This window comes from Scyliorhinus torazame, chromosome 5 (assembly GCF_047496885.1).
Source record: "Scyliorhinus torazame isolate Kashiwa2021f chromosome 5, sScyTor2.1, whole genome shotgun sequence".
Lineage (NCBI taxonomy): Eukaryota > Metazoa > Chordata > Chondrichthyes > Carcharhiniformes > Scyliorhinidae > Scyliorhinus > Scyliorhinus torazame.
The window spans coordinates 270,926,038-270,942,173 of record NC_092711.1 but is presented as its reverse complement, the minus strand read 5'-3'; the positions used below and the strand labels follow the sequence as shown (position 1 = coordinate 270,942,173).

General features: G+C 46.8%; 1 protein-coding gene across 1 annotated transcript in view; it reads right to left on the bottom strand.

The window, feature by feature from the left end:
* Window positions 1-839: 839 nt before the first annotated feature.
* Window positions 840-16,136, bottom strand: part of LOC140421125 (ras-related protein Rab-38-like) — a 29,805-nt gene continuing 14,508 nt past the window's right edge. The window contains exons 2-3 of the mRNA XM_072505535.1: window positions 11,259-11,539; window positions 840-2,296 (exon numbers count right to left, since the gene is read on the bottom strand). Coding sequence (XP_072361636.1) covers window positions 2,144-2,296; window positions 11,259-11,539 — 434 coding nt within the window. The 3' untranslated portion in view covers window positions 840-2,143. The remainder of the gene's footprint in view (window positions 2,297-11,258; window positions 11,540-16,136) is intronic.

Here is a 16,136-nt window from a genome sequence, read left to right as displayed (position 1 = left end):
TGGCATCATCCTTGCTGCAAGCCAAAGCTCCAGCTTGATGAGAACATTTGGAAATTGGAAACAGTCCTGTTCGGTTTGGGTGAACTCAGCCACCATGGAGGATGATGATGGTCATGGGGCCGCCTTGCAGTCGTTTCATTATCCATCCCGGCGTGGTAGGACAGCAAAGCTTTTTGATATGTTACCTGTAGGATTGCTTAGCTGGCTGTAGCATACACTTTAAGTATGCATGGTGTTGATCTGCCCCCATTTACCAAATTCTTAGCCCAACGGTTTGATGGTAATGGCTAAGGAATACCAGCTGATTACCTATGTTTATACAGTCAGTGTTGCAATGCATAGAAATCAGCTTGGGTTTAAAAAAAAAAACAACAGATGTCTCAATGTGCAAGTAGAGTGAAGGGTGGCCAAAGGTAAATAGATTTATTAAACAACAGGAAAATAGTAATGGAAGGCAAAGGTGGGAGGAAGCAGGGGCAACCAGTTATGTCATTGCTATTTTAAATGAGACATAGAATCCTACAGTGCAGGTGGCCATTCAGCCCATCAAGTCTGCACCAACCGTCTGAAAGAGCATTCCACCCAAGCTCATTTCCTCTATCCCAATAACCTCAACCTAACCTACACATCTTTTTTGGACACCAAGGGCAATTTAGCATGGCCAATCTTCCTAATCTGCACATCTTTGGACTGTGGGAGGAAAAAGAGCACCGGGCGGAAATTCATGCAGACACGGGGAGAATATGCAAACGCCACAGTGACCCAAGGCTGGAATGGAACCTGGGTCCCTGGTGCTGTGAGGTGGAGAAGGAGTGTAAACCAAATAAAGAAACCACAAATACGCTGGGCAGTTCATGTTTAATAAATAAATAGCAACAATACAAGTCAGCTTCCTGGACTACCAGAGAATCTCGGGAAATTGCAAAATCTTCACCATTGCATGTCACCTCAAAGGCAGTCCTGAATAATTTAAAATCAAGACAGGTGTGGTGGAGGGAAAAGACAGGATCATTTAACATGTGCAGTCACATGACTTTAAGTGTGTCGTCTCCTACCTGGAGGCAAAAGGGCATTCTCCGCTGTTCAACCATCCCAATGGAAAGGAAATATTTAAACATGTATTAGAAGGAAAAGTACAATCATAAGATTACAGATTTAAATTCCCAACAAATGTGGTGCAGGTTATTGGGTCAAGGGAAATTATAGATCTTCGACTGGCTTATTCTACAACCACTCAACACAACATTCCACACTATTTTATTGTGATGGGGTCTTCAGCACGTCACTAGTGCAATAAAAAGGCACATCTTGGCCACAAAATTGCAATTCAATTACTGCATCAAATGGGGGAAGGGTTGTCCAAATGGCAGATTTTTAAAATAGGAAACCCATTAATCAAGCTAACAAAAATTGGAACAAAAATAAAGCTGCCGTTCAGCTCAGCACAAGCTGTGCAGGTGGAATTTAAATAGCAGCCCATGCTCATTTCTCCATTTGAGCTAAACCAGACCGTCTTCTTCCACCAAAAAAAAAAAGCCTGGTGACGGAATATTTTTAGAACCTGGGAAAGTTATATGTAAATCCTCATTTACGTGCAACCAAGTGATTTTGTCAATTTGAGACTTTAAATAGAGCAATGTTCAAGAATTTAATTGCAACAGGGCTATAATTAACTCTAATTATAGGGATAATGGATCAAAAATTGGTGTAGCTTCCACTAATAGTATACGAGTTCCTAGATGTGACTGCATGGGTGAACCCATTGTGGTTCTCACTGCTGCAGTCTGCCCATCACCATTGGAAAAGTGGGTGGCCATTTAGAAAAATGTCACTAGGTACAGCACATGAGAATGAGATGTCTGGATATAGTAGGGGAGGAAGGACAGTGAAGAAAATACATGTCCCAGCTCAGTACTCCATGGGGATGGAAGGCGATAATAGAATGAGAAAAAGCAAGTGATTTGTATCAAACTTCTTCAGAGGCAGAATGGCAATCGCTATTACAGTACTTCTCACAGTAGATATAGGTCACGGAGAACGTGGTCACCCCTGCAAAGCAGTTTATCCTTCAACCTACAAGTGCTATTCTCCAACAAACTGCCCCCCTCACAAAAAAAAGTGTCAGTGATCCAATTATTGTCTTTTACTTTGTACAGGCAGAACAGCTGGTATTATCAATTTGTTGAGAGAGTTGTTGAGATGAGATAACGTCAGGGTCTGCAGGAACTTCATCATCTTCAGCATTCAGGATGTTCTCCACCAGGAGCCGAGCAGATTCCTCAATATGGATATTGTCCTTGGGGGGGGGGGAGAAGGAGAAGAGAAAAGAGAGAGAGAGAGAGAAAGCAAAAAGAAAAGAATCATAAAATGGTTAGAGATAAATACAATCTTAAAAATAGGAGGCACAGAAGACAAACCACAAATCTTGGATCCTTTGCCAAACTCAATTTGTACTCAAAGCAGCCAGAGATTCCAAGTGCACAGTTGCAAATTAGTTGGGTACTTTCGAATGTAAGCAGATAAAATGGTGCACATTACAATATTAAAAATGTGGATGAATCTAACAGAATCCTTGGGTTTGTATGAAGAGGCACAGTTGTACACAGGCCATAATGGAATACTGTACAAAATGGGAAAAACATAGGTACACTGGGGATGTGTTGCTAGGAATTGGAGTAGAGAAGTTTACTGCTTTTCTACCTCCTCCCCTCAAGATACATTTGATTGTAGCATCAAATTATGCATAGATTACCTGTCTGTGATGCACGTCTCCTATAATATGCAGTGGCACAAGGTGGTGCTGTACTCTACATCAGCAAGTCATGTTGCTGCACGAGCCTGGTCACTGGGCAAATTGCGACTAGAATTTGATTAAGAAATATTTGGTCCATTAATCAGTGGGGTGTAGGGAGGGAGTTCTAAAGTTTTGACTCAGCTATAGATCAAAGTCAGCAAGTTATAGGTAGCCATGCCTCTGGCACAGAAACAGTTCAGCCCACAGTCCATACTGGCATTTGGCAATTGGTGCATTGTACCCAAGATGCTTTGTTCATTTACCCCAATCAAACTACACCTCGACTCCCTGTACTTCACATGGTCAATTATTAGTTTAGTCAATTATTTGCCCATGCAAGTTCATTAATGCCCTTTTGGGCAGTCCTCAATATTAACTAACACTCCACTCCATCTTTAAGTTGCAGTTATCTGAAAATTGCTCAATGTACATTAGCAGTTTGGAATCAAAATCAGTGATCCCAGCACTGGCTCTCTTACCATTTCCCCACCTATTGGAAGACAGCTAGCAATCCACTCTTCCACCTCCCCTACCCAAAAAATCCATCTAGACCAGAGACTTGTTTCTCTTCCTTTCAAAGTCTTGTCCACCTCATCATCTCTCCAGCAAATACCAAAGCAGGATTTAAACATCTGCACTTCATTACCTGTGGTTTATTCACTACATGGATAGCTTGTTTAGAGAGCTGGTCACCTCTTATGTTAGAAGTATGCATGTAGAGGGGGGAAAATAGGTGAGTGGCAGGCAGTGAGGCAATCACGAGTGAGTCGATCTCGTTCACTAACCGGTTTTGCATTTTGGATACATGCAAGGGAAATGATTCCTCAGACGACTGCAGCAGCAATCAAGGCACTGGCACCACAGGTAGCTTCGCTGCAGAGGTGGTGAGAAAGAAGTGACATTGGAGGGGATGGCATCAGAGGAGAAAGAAGAGTGGAAGAGCAAAATGATATAGGGATCAGTTAGGGAAATAAGATGTTTGTTAACTCTGGTGTCATGAACAGGGCTAAAACACAGGTTTTCCATAAAGGCCAAGTATTGGAAAGGAACCATACCAGTGAGAATTGGACATCTGCCATCATACTGCACCGACAGGACTGGTCGCAAACAACAGTTCAAAACTAGGAGAAGGCATGATCAATTAGCAACTAGAACTGGTTTGCCAGGGACGGTCAACCGAGAACTGTGACAAACTGTGGCAAGTGAGACCTAGACATTTCGGAGAACCTGACAATACCTGAAACAACTGTGGAAGGCAGACCTCGTTTAGGGTTTTATTTTGATGAATTGTTCCTATTGGAACTTCGTTAACATTTATAGTGTTTCAGTGCAGGAACTTCTGGTGCAAGGAGAGCGTTGTCTATTCATGTTTGTTGGAACAAGGTCACTTGATCACACCCACAGAATAGATTCCTGCTCAAACTGCCAACAGCCTGACAACTTTGGACAAGGAGTGAGTGGGCAAATGAATGGCTGATGTAGTACAATTTGGATAAATGCAAGGGTATCCACTTTGGTAGCAAAAAAACAGGAAGGCAGATAGTTAGCTAGCTGAATGGCCATAAATAAGGGGAATGTGCAATGAGACCTGGTGTCCTTGCTAACTAAGCATGCAGGCAATAAAAGTGGCAAATAGTATGTTGGCCTTTAAAACAAAAGAATTGGACTACAGTAGCAGGGTGTCTTGCTGCAATCATTGTGAAGGGTCCTTCCTGTTGGTTCTGGTTTATTTCCAACCCCCACCCCCGATCATTTTTGATCCATGGACAAGTGCCTTAATTTAAGCAGAAGCCGGAGCTGGTTTGAGACCACAGGCTGACCTGCACCAGTGACAAACTGGCTGACTGGTGAGCCCAAAAGGCTGTGCTCTGCCAAGCAACAGGCGGTGATTGGATATTATCCCAATGTTTTCAGAGAATCGCGAGATTCCATTTTTCTTTCACTTTTGATTCTGCAGCATAGATGGAGGGATGGAACTAAGTATCTCCAATGAATATCTAACTAAACCTCTACAGAAGGCCACTCAAGGGCAGACTCTGTACCAATCTGGGTATCGTTCTCTTCAGACCAACTTCAAACCACAAGCTGAAAGCAAGGTCTAATGTAGAATTTGTAAATTTTTTATAAATTTAAGAGTACCCAATTAATTTTTTCCAATTAAGCGTGACCAATTCACCTATCCTGCACATCTTTTTGGATTGTGGGGGCGAAACCCACGCAAACACGGGGAGAATGTGCAAACTCCACACGGACAGTGACCCAGAGCCGGGATCGAACCGGAGACCTCAGCGCTGTGAGGCAGCAATGCTAACCACTGTGCCACCGTGCTGCCCTCGGTCTGATGTAGAATTAAGTATCTCTACAGAAAGATATAGGCCGGAATGTGGACCTCGAGCTGAAGGCCCAGTTTGGTCAGAGAAATAAACCTCCGACACCTGCCTGAATTGTCCAACCTGTGCAGACCCTGAATGACCTGCAAGGAAAGCCATTACCAACTGTAAACCAAAGACTTTGATCATGCAGGTGAGGAAAGTGTGCTAAATAACCACAATTTAAAACAGACTCTTACGAGTAGGGCTGGAATTGACTGCACACTTGCCCAGAGTGTTGTGGGCCCATGTTGAGGCCACACCTGCGATGCACTATCAATTACGACGAGACTAGAGTAGAATGTAATAGTGGCTTTATTACACAGATGGGAGGCCTCCTACAGCAGCTTACAAAATGGCTGCTGTTCGGAGAGCACCCACATTTACTCCGCCGACTGGGCGGAGCCAGCAGGCAGGGATCTACCCCCGTACCTGGAGTACAGGGGCCTTACCATAATATCCATATGTACAATACAATAGTGGTGACTACCACATTCACCCCCTGTTGAATAAGAGTCCAGCGGGGGTGGTGGAAAACTATATACATACAGATTGGTTTTAAGGTTACAAATTTAGACGATCGGGCGCCTTGATCGGTCATTGAGAGCACCGCAGTGTTGGTGGCGACCCAGGCATCAGCTTGGTCTTCAGTGACTCCGGGAGCGTGTCAAAATAGTCTTCATCCACGGTGGGAGCAAGGGGAGAACAGATTGTCCTGGAGCGGGAGCTGCGCCGGGAGGGGTGTGGGGACCCAGCTGGTGCCAGGTCCGAGGGAAACGTGTCTTGGTGGCTGTCAGGGTATGCTACGTAGGCGTACTGCGGGTTTGCGTGGAGTAGCTGTACTCTCAACCAACGGGTCCGCCTTGCGGAGCCGCATGGGTACTGGAACGTTGGGAGCGAAACCCCGGAGGTGGGACTTCCTGGGGAAGGCAAAGAGAAATTCATGGCGGGGGGGGGGGGGGGGCTTCGTTGGTCGCGGTGCACAGGAGCGACCGAATGGAGTGAAGTGCGTCGGGGAGGACCTCCCGTCAGCGGGAGGCTTCTGGATCATTAGGGCCAGCTGGATGGCCCTCCAGACTGTCCCAGTCTCCTGCTCCACCTGCCCGTTTCCCCGGGGGTTTAACTGGTCGTCCTGCTCTAGGCAATGCCCCTGTTGAGCAGGTACTGGCACAGCTCCTCGCTCATGAATGAGGATCCCCGGTCGCTGTGGACGTAGGCGGGGAAACCGAACAGAGCAAAGATGGTGTTGACGGCGATGACAGTGCAGACGTCATATCGGGGCATGGGACGGCGAAGGGGAATACTCGTCGACCACACTGAGAAAGTACGTGTTGCGGTCGGTGGAGGGGAGGGGCCCTTTGAAGTCCACGCTGAGGCGTTCAAAGGGGCAGGAGGCCTTCACCAGGCGTGCAAGGTCAGGCCGGTAGAAGTGCGGTTCACACTCTGCGCAGACCTGGCAGTCTCTGGTGATAGCCCTGACTTCCTCGATGGAGTAGGGCAGATTGCGGGCCTTAATGAAGTGGTAAAAGCGGGTGACTCCAGGCTGACAGATAGTCGTGCAGGGTCCAGAGTGGTCCACTTGTGCACTGGCACATGTACCTCGGGACAGAGCATCGGGGGGGCTCGTTGAGCTTACCGGGGCGATACAAAATCTCGTAATTGTAGGTGGAGAGCTCGATCCTCCACCTCAAAGATTTTATTGTTTTTGATCTTGCCCCGCTGTGTTGTTAAACATGAAGGCAACCGACCATTGGTCAGTGAGGAGTGAATCTCCTGCCAGCCAGGTAATGCCTCCAATGCCACACAGCTTCAACGATAGCTTGGGCCTCTTTTTCGACAGAGGAATGCCGAATTTCAGAGGCATGAAGGGTTCGTGAAAAGAATGCCATGGGCCTGCCTGGTTGAGGGTGGCGGCCAGAGCAACGTCTGATGCATCGCCCTAGACTTGGAAGGGGAGCGGCGGCCTTGATATGGTTGAAGGCCTGGTGAGCCTCGGTCGTCAGTGGGAAAACGGTGGATTGAATGAGTGGGCGGGCCTTGTCCGCATAGTTTGGGCCCCACTGGGCGTAATACGAAAAGAACCCCAGGCATCGTTTGAGCGCCTTGGGGCAGTGGGTAAGGTGGGAGTTCCATGAGGAGGCGCATGCGATCAGGGTCCGGCCCTAGAACTCCGTTCTGAACCACATAGCAGAGGATGGCTAATCAGTTTGTGCTGAACACACTCGTGTTGCAAGATTGAGGAGTGTGGCGAAATTTGGAAAGGTTAGCGTCGTGATCCTGCTGGTCGTGGCCGCAGATGGTGACGCTCTCCAGGTACAGGAAAGTGGCCCGCAGCCTGTACCGGTCAACCATTCGGTCCATCTCCCGTTGGAAGACCGAGACCCCGTTGGTGACGCCGAAGGGAACCCTAAGGAAATGGTACAGGCGGCCGTCTGCTTCAAATGCAGTGTATGGGCGGTCCACCTTACGGATGGAGAGCTGGTGGTAGGCAGATTTCAGGTGAACTGTCAAGAAGACCCGGTACTGTGCAATCTGATTGACCAGATCAGATGTGTGGGAGGGGGGTACGCGTCGAGCTGTGTGTACCGATTGATGGTCTGACTCAACAACCATCCCGTTTTTCTCCCCCGTTTTCACCACTACCACTTGGGCTCTCCAGGGGCTGTTGCTGGTCTCGATGATACCTTCCCGCAGCAGCCGCTGGACCTCAGACCTGATGAAGGTCCTGTCCTGGGCGCTGTACCGTCTGCTCCTGGTGGCAATGGATTTGCAATCCGGGGGGAGGTGGGTCGACCTTTAGGGTCGCGAGGCCGCAAACAGCAAGGGGTGGTAGGGGCCCGCCAAATTTCAGGGTTAGGCTCTGGGGGTTGCACTGGAAGTCCAGGCCGAGTAGCAAGGCAGCGCAGAGGTTGGGGAGGACGTAGAGCCGGAAGCCACTGAACTCCATGCCCTGGACGGTGAGGGTGGCGATGCAGTACCCACGGATCGCCACGGAGTGGGATCCAGAGGCCAGGGAGATTCTTTGGTTAGCAGGGTGTACCACAAGGGAGCAGCGCCTTACCATATCGGGGTGTATGATGCTCAGTGCTCCTGGAGTCCAAAAGGCAGGATATCTCGTGCCTGTCGACTTTCACCTTTGTCGAAGCAGTCGCGAGGTTGTGCGGTCGAGACTGGTCGTTCGTGACCAAGGCGAGACGCGGCTGGTCGTCGGTGGTTGCAGGCAATGAACGGCCCGATGGGCAGGGGTCCCGAGGAGGGCAAGATGGCAGCGCCCGCAGGCCATGCATTTCCTGGGGCAGGCAAGATGGCAGCACCCTCTGGCTGCACGGGTCCTGGGGAGGCAAGATGGCGGCGCCCATTGGTTCGGAGGCAGGCAAGATGGCAGCGCCCACGGGCTGCACGTGGTCGGAGGGGAAGATGGCAGCACACACTGGCTGCATGTGGGGGGTGCCAGGACAATAGCGGCGATTGAGCGGGCCTGGCACACTGCAGCGAAATGTCCCTTGTTGCCACAGGCCTTGCAGAGGGCGCTCCACACCAGGCAGCGCTGCCGGGGGTGTTTTGTCTATCCGCAGAAGTAGCAGTTGGGTCCCCCGGGGCTGGTTGGGTGCCACGTGGTGCAGGCGCGCGGTTGGCTAAGGGGCGGTCACTGATGGGGTCCACGATGCACCGGGGGGGGGGGGGGTCGTGCGGTCGGGGGCAAAAGCCTGTACGTTGCGCGAGGCGACCACGAGCGAGCGCGCTAGTTTCTTGGTCGCCGCGAGGTCAAGCATGGCCCCTTCTAAGAGGCGTTGGCGGATGTAGTCAGACCCTATGCTCGTAACAAACGCGTCGCTCATTAGCAGGTTCGAATACTCGTGGTCGAAACGGCCTGGCAGTCACAGTCTCTCACCAGGGCGAGCAGGAATCTTCCACAGACTCACCGGGAAGTTGGTGCCGAGTGGGTAGGAGGTGCCTGGTGTAGATCTTGTTGGTCTGCTGAGCGTAATTCTCCTTCATAGCACCATGGCCTGTGTAGGTAGGCGCGTCCTGGACGAGGGGGAGCTCAGCCACGTTTACAGAATCTGGAGCTTCTGTGCTTCTGAGATTGGGTCTGGCGCAGACCCGATGTATGTTTCAAAGCAAGCTAGCCAATGTTGGAAGTCCTTTTTGGCGTTGTCTGCTGGAGGATGCAGCTGCAGGCGATCCGGCTTGATGCGGAAGTCCATCTCTGAATAATCTGTGTAATAAATTGATGCACTATCAATTACGACGAGACGAGAGTAGAATGTAATCGAGGCTTTATTACACAGATGTGTGGCTTATGAAATGGCTGCTGTTTGGAGCGCACACACATTTACTCCGCCTACTGGGTGGAGCCAGCAGGCAGGGATCTGTCCCCGTACCTGTAGTACAGGGGCCTTACCGTAATACCCATATACACACACACAATCTAATACAACAGCGGTGACTACCACAACCTGAAATAGTGTGCAGTTTTTGTCTCTTATTGGAGGGTGCAGGGAAGGTTTACCAGACCAATTTCTGGGGTGTCAGGTCTAAGAGGCAATCGAGTTGGTTTGGATTGTACTTGCTGGAGTTTCAGAATGGAGGGGGTGGAAATCAGCATCTCAGAAAGCTATAAAATTCAGAACTAGACAGGGTAGATGCAGGAAGGATACTCCTGATGGTAGGGGTCCAGAACCAGGGGCCACTGTCCGAGGATACAGCGTAGACCATGAGGAGGCGAGTAATTTCTTCAACTTGAGTGGCCGGCTGTAGATTCACTACCACAGAATGCAGTTGAGGCCAAAACATTTAAGAAGAAGTAGTTACAGTAAGAAGTACTCCACATCAAGAAGTAGTTAGATATGGCATTTGGGGCAGAGGGGGTCATGCTAGAGCCATATGGGCAGTCAGATCAATAGAGGGCCCTTGGCTCAAAGGCCAATGGTCTCCACCTGCTCCCATTTTCTATGTTTCGATATATATTCAAGTTTCAAAGAATGAGGTAAAAAACCTTTGCACAGTAGATAGTGGGCATCACGGTCTAGGCCTGTATTTATTGCCCATCCCTAGTTGCTCTTCAGAAGAGTGTTGGTGAGCCACCTTGAACTGCAGCATTCCATGTGGTGTAGGTACACCCCAGTGCTGTTGAGGGAGTTCCAGTATGGACTTCAGCAAGAGTGAAGGATACATTTACAAGTCAGGATGGTAAGTGACTTGGGAGGGGAAGCCAGGTGGTTGTGCTCCCCAGTATCTGCTGCCCTTCTCGGTCACAAGTTTGGAAGGTGCTGCCCAAGAACCTTGGTGAATTCCTCTTGTGCACCTAGGTCTGCGGGGGAACCCAGACAGTGCTCCTTTTGGAAGAACAAAATACAGTAACATCTGGGTTTTGGAGTTGCTCTGCAAATCAAAATTGTTGTTAGTTTGTTGAGTACTGATGGCAATTTTCTGTCAGTAAGTACCACAGCAAAATCAATGACAATGCATTCAGGGGGGTGGGAAATAGGGAATACTATTGTTGTGTTTAAATATTTAGGCTCAACACCAAAAAAAAAAAAAAAAAAAAAAAAAAAAAAAAAAAGGTTTATTTTTTCGGATGAGTTTCTGACCGCAGTTCTGTATAAAATCATTTTTCTGCCCCCATAACACCCCCTGCCCCAGCTCATGGGAAGCTGAAATCACTCATGCCTCCCACTCTGTCCACAATCTCAAAAATACTAAAATCAGCCATGAAAATGGAGAACAGTAACAGACAATGGATGGCTTTAAAAAGGCTCCAAGTAAAGGGTTTTAGAAAGACTCAAATCAATTCTTCAAACACTCCATGAAAGGCAAAGCTCCATTCAATACCCATGTACAGTGCCTCAAAGCCACCTACCAATAAACGTAATCCAGATAACAGTATTGCACTTCTACACTAGCCAGTCACATGGTAACCAATTTTAGAGATCTATTTTGGTACAAAACTAGCATATCTGGAGACTGCTTGGAATTATTTCAAAGTATTTAAAATTAGACTTGGCTCATGTCAATCTGATCCTAGGGATGAAGGACCAGGCTTTAACCCACTATTAACTTGCTCATCCCCCAACACAAAAAAAAACTCTTACCTTTGCTGATGTCTCAAACCAGGCAATAAATCCATTCTCTTTGCAATATTGATCCAATTTGGGCAAAGTATTGCCAAGTCCTTCTTTTGTCTGGTCACATTTATTTGCCAATAGGATTGCAGGCACTGGGTTGCCATTCTGCAGCCTCACTTTACTGTCGAGATCATTCTTCCATTTTGAAACAGCTTCGAATGTCGACGCCCTGGACACATCAAAGACTATAAATGCTCCCACAGCCTCCCGGTAGTACACTCTAGTCATGTTACCAAACCGCTCCTGCCCTGGAAATAAGAGTTCAAGTATTTTAAGGAATTCCTTTTGCTTTCCTCCAGACAGCCATTCCCAACTCTGTCCCGGTGAAAAAGGTGAGAACTAGATCTGTACATGGGATAGCAAATTAATCCTTTTGCTTCAAGCGCAACCAGTTTCAGCAGTATTACAAGGAGTGGCCAGGACAAGTCACGCAAGCCTTGGTATCCACTTCAGTTCCTAATAACACCAAATTTGCTTACGTCGGAGCATAAACAGACAAACAGGATATTGTTCAGAACATTAAATACCTCAAATGAACTGGGTTGCCTTCAAAGTTACAGGACAGAAAGTGCCATTCATTGCAAGCTATTGGTTGCCTTTTAAGTAATCACTAACGTGAAGCAACATGATTGTCCCACCAGTGACCAGTTGGTCAGCAGTGTCCCCATCATGGTATCTCAGATCATGGGATGGAGATCTAGACTGGTCTACTTGATTGCAGTATTTTATATTTGCATTGAGTCAAATGGCTGCCCTAGACAACTCCAGGAAAGAACATACAGCCCCCAGGTTAACTGTGCACATTCCTCATTCACTGAGCAAGCTACATACATTTTACTTCAGGGAGGCAAGCCTGGTAAACTAAAAGCAGCAGTGCCAACCCCAGAGTTAAAACTATGGCTGTCACCGAATATGATCAGTTAAACTCAATTCTACTACCCAATGCCACCAAAAAAAAAAAAAAAAAAAAAAAAAAAAAAAATTGCGTGGAGGCACTTTATTGAGTTAGTTTTTTTCCCCCATTATTTGTCTCCAGAGTGCTGAAGGAGAGAAATAGCTCGGTGTATTCAACATTATTCACCATGTTTAAGTCGAACAAAGAAAGAAATTGAGAACATGGAGGCAACTCCCTCCAGAGGGAGGAAACAGAAATTCCTGAGAATAACTTAATCTTACTTCATGAGCAGTAATTTATCCTGGAATTTAAAAAATTACATTATATGGCAAGTAAAGCAGAAGTATAGCGTAACTGACTGATGCAACCACAAACGCTTGTACACACAACCTGAACAAAATTCTTGTTCCATATTGCCGTTCAGAGGGAAGGTCTGAATGCACCCAAAGACACATTCACCCAATGTCACTTATTGACAACAAGACAGCCTTCATTCCAGGTATTGGGACTAAACTACTTCTTTATCTTTCCTTCAACGCAGTGCAAAACCATAATGTGAAGACCAGACATCATTCTAATAACACCCATCAGCTTAAATTGCATTGGATGCCAATGGTAAGTGACTAGGCCAAGCTTATTTGCGTTAACTTCAATGACTGTACCTTTTAGTAATAACCCCTAATATGTTGAGGTTGGATTCTTCTCAACACAAGTACAAGTAAACCGAAGGTGGCCTTGGGCCTTAAAAATATAAACCCATTGGTCGGAGGTATCTCCAACAAAACAAGACTTTAGTAACCGTTCTCTTCCGTTTACCTCTGGAGAAAAGTCTTTCTAACACGATGGAGCTGCAGCTGATCCTGGGTTTCTCTCCCTCTCTATCAATGGCTTGGATAATCCAGAAGGCCTCACTCACTCCCCCTGCGGGATCCTCCGCTTCGCTGGCAGCACACGTGCAGGTTTCCCCGACGGTGTGGAGGTGGCCACAGTAGGAAATCCCATTGGCCAGCTGCAGGAACAGAGTCCCGCTGGCAGCAGGGGCACACTGCGCCAAAACAAGGCTGGCAGGACAGAGAATTTCCCCCCCCCCCCAAAAAAGCTTGTTAAAAAAGAGGAAACAAAGTCTGACCATCTTAAAAGCTGTTGGGTGCTTCTCCAGTGATCGGAAATGCTGTGATGCTCCCATGGGTCACTACCCACAGTTTGAAAACCCCTACCCTAGAAGAGCCTCAACCTCGTGTTTGGTCTTCTATACTGTGCAAAGGAATTCACCAAATATCTAGACTTGTCCAAACCAGCATCTTTATTGAATCATACGTGGTAAGATAGCGATCAGCAACGGAGAAAGTTATGGGAGTTATCATGCACCGATCATGACTGTTCATCTGCAAGTCTTACTACTATCTCCTTACTATCTCCTACATCCATCTGCCGATGGCCAGGTGAATCTCTGCTTATATGGGAGTCTCTGGTCATATGACCACGGTCTTGAGACTGCATGGTGGATGCACCACCTGCTGGGGTCGAGGTCGCACACCATCCATCCATGATATGGTTTACAGGCATATCGCCATAACCTCCCATTGTCAGATTGTCATTTTTGTCCGATAAAAAACAAAACACTCGTCAGATGGAACCCAGACTTGGGTCAACCTTAAAAATAAAAACTCCCATGGACAGTTTTACCAGCTACCAAGCAATGTTTTAAACATTGTAGACATTTAGTAGGAATTGGTGTTAGGAGATGGCTTTACTAGTTTTCATTGGTGTTAGGAGATGGCTTTACTAGTTTTCATATCAGTCATGTGACAATTTCTATTTTCAAGAGGGGAATTTTCGTAGTTCGTTCAGCAGCTTCCAGCTAAAACAATGACCTACCGGAGTACTAAGTTTGGAATTATCACTTTCAGAACATCACAGGCACGTCAAAATGCAAAACAATATTACTGTACACTGTTCAACCTCTGGGTAATTGCTCCTCAGTATTAGATTGTGCAAGAGCAGAGTCTGGCACGAAGGGTGTGGATCTATAAAATGTCAAACTCGCTGAGGATCTCCTTGGTTAATTATATTTTTAAGACCTATTAAGTGAGAATACAGTTTTATCACTTTACTTCATTAAAATATTTAGAGCAGAATTGAAGTCGCTCAAGTACAAGCCCCCTTTGGATCTGCTCCTGCTTTCCAATTGCAAATTTACAATTATGGTTAAAGGCCACCAGGTGAGGCCTTTGATCAGAATAATTTCCTTAGAATGCTGGTGGAAGGGAACCAGGCTCACAACCAGAACAGACTGGGATCAAGCACAAGAGTTACAATAGTAGTGGCCTTGGTGAATAGGTCTACTGGCCTTGATATTCTCCTAACCAGAGGATTTAAAGGAAATAACGTTTGACATAATAAAAACATATAATAAATATTGTGTCACAAGAAGGCTCAACACTCCGGCAGGTACACAGAGGGAGAATTCAGAAAGTCCAATTCACCTAACAGCAGGTCTTTCGTGACTCGTGGGAGGAAACCCACGCAGACACAGAGAACATGCAGACTCCATACAGACAGTGACCCAAGCCGGGTCCTACCCATGGGTTTGGGGGCAATATATCAGCATGGATTGAAAATTGGTATGCAGACAGGATAAGGATTATTAAATAGGTGTTTTTAGAATGACAGGAAGCGACTGTGGGGTAGCAGAGGGATCAATTACATTATTAATTTTAACAAGGGAAACAAATATAATATTTCCAAGTTTACTTAAAACTAGATAGAGAGAGAGAGAGAGAGAGAGAGAGAGAGAGAGACTTCAAGATGATTTAGTCAAGTCAAGTGAGTGGACAAATACAAAGCAAGTGTGAAATTATCCACTCATTAGGAAAAAAACAGAATGGCAGAGCATTACTTTAATTGGGAAATGCTGATGTACAAAGGGACCTGGGTGTCCAAGGACATCAGTCACTGCAAGCAAGCACAGGAGATCCAGCAAGCAGTTAGGAGGACAAATGGCATGTTGGCCTTCAATGCAGGAGGATGAGAGGACAGGAGCAAGGATGGATGCCTTACTTCAACTGCAAGAGTCTTGGTGAAACCACCCAGCAGTTTGTCTCCTTGCCCAAAACAAAAGACTAAAGTGCAAAGGTTAAAATTGAAGGTTCACCAGGCTGATTCCAGAGATGGAAGGAATGTCATTATGAAGGAGATATTGGGTTGGCTCGGCGTATTCATTGCAATTAAGAATTAGGGCGATCTCATCAAAACATTTGAACTTTTGAAAGGGCTGGAAAAGATTGGATGCAGGGATTTTTTTTCCCTCTGACTGGTAGGAGGGGGTTGTCTAGAACAAGGGGTCACAGCCTCTGGATACAGGGTAGGCCATTTAGGACTGAGGAGAAACATCTTCACTCAAGAGGGTGGTCATCCTGTGGAATTTGCTATACCACAGAATGCTGTGAAGGCCAAGTCACTATAGATAGATGTCTAGGTGTCAAGGCAATGTCATGGTTTTGAGGCAGATGAGCCAGGATCCGACTGAATGGCGGAACAGGCTCGAAGGGCCAAATTACCTTTTGCATCTCTATGACATCAGACCTTGGTTGTCCTGGTTTAGAAAACCAGGGTCAGATTATGGTGCTGTGCAAGAACAAGCTTCAAAGTAATCTGGGGCATGGCTGAGAATATAATGCACCACTATTTGCTGCATTAAAAATAGTCAGTCTTTGGTAAAGCAGATTGGATAGGCAAGGAATGGGAGGAAAATGGATTTGGTGCCAGAACTGCCTAGCAGAATGGCATTCCAGATGGCAGGAAGTATCTTTGTGAGCTAATTGATGAATTTTGCAAACAATGGATAATGGTGGTATGGTTGCGGAGGCATTATTTAAGTGCAAATCAAAAAAAAAAAAAAACAGCTGCCATCATGGGAGCAAATATACATCTGGATTGCCACATGTTAC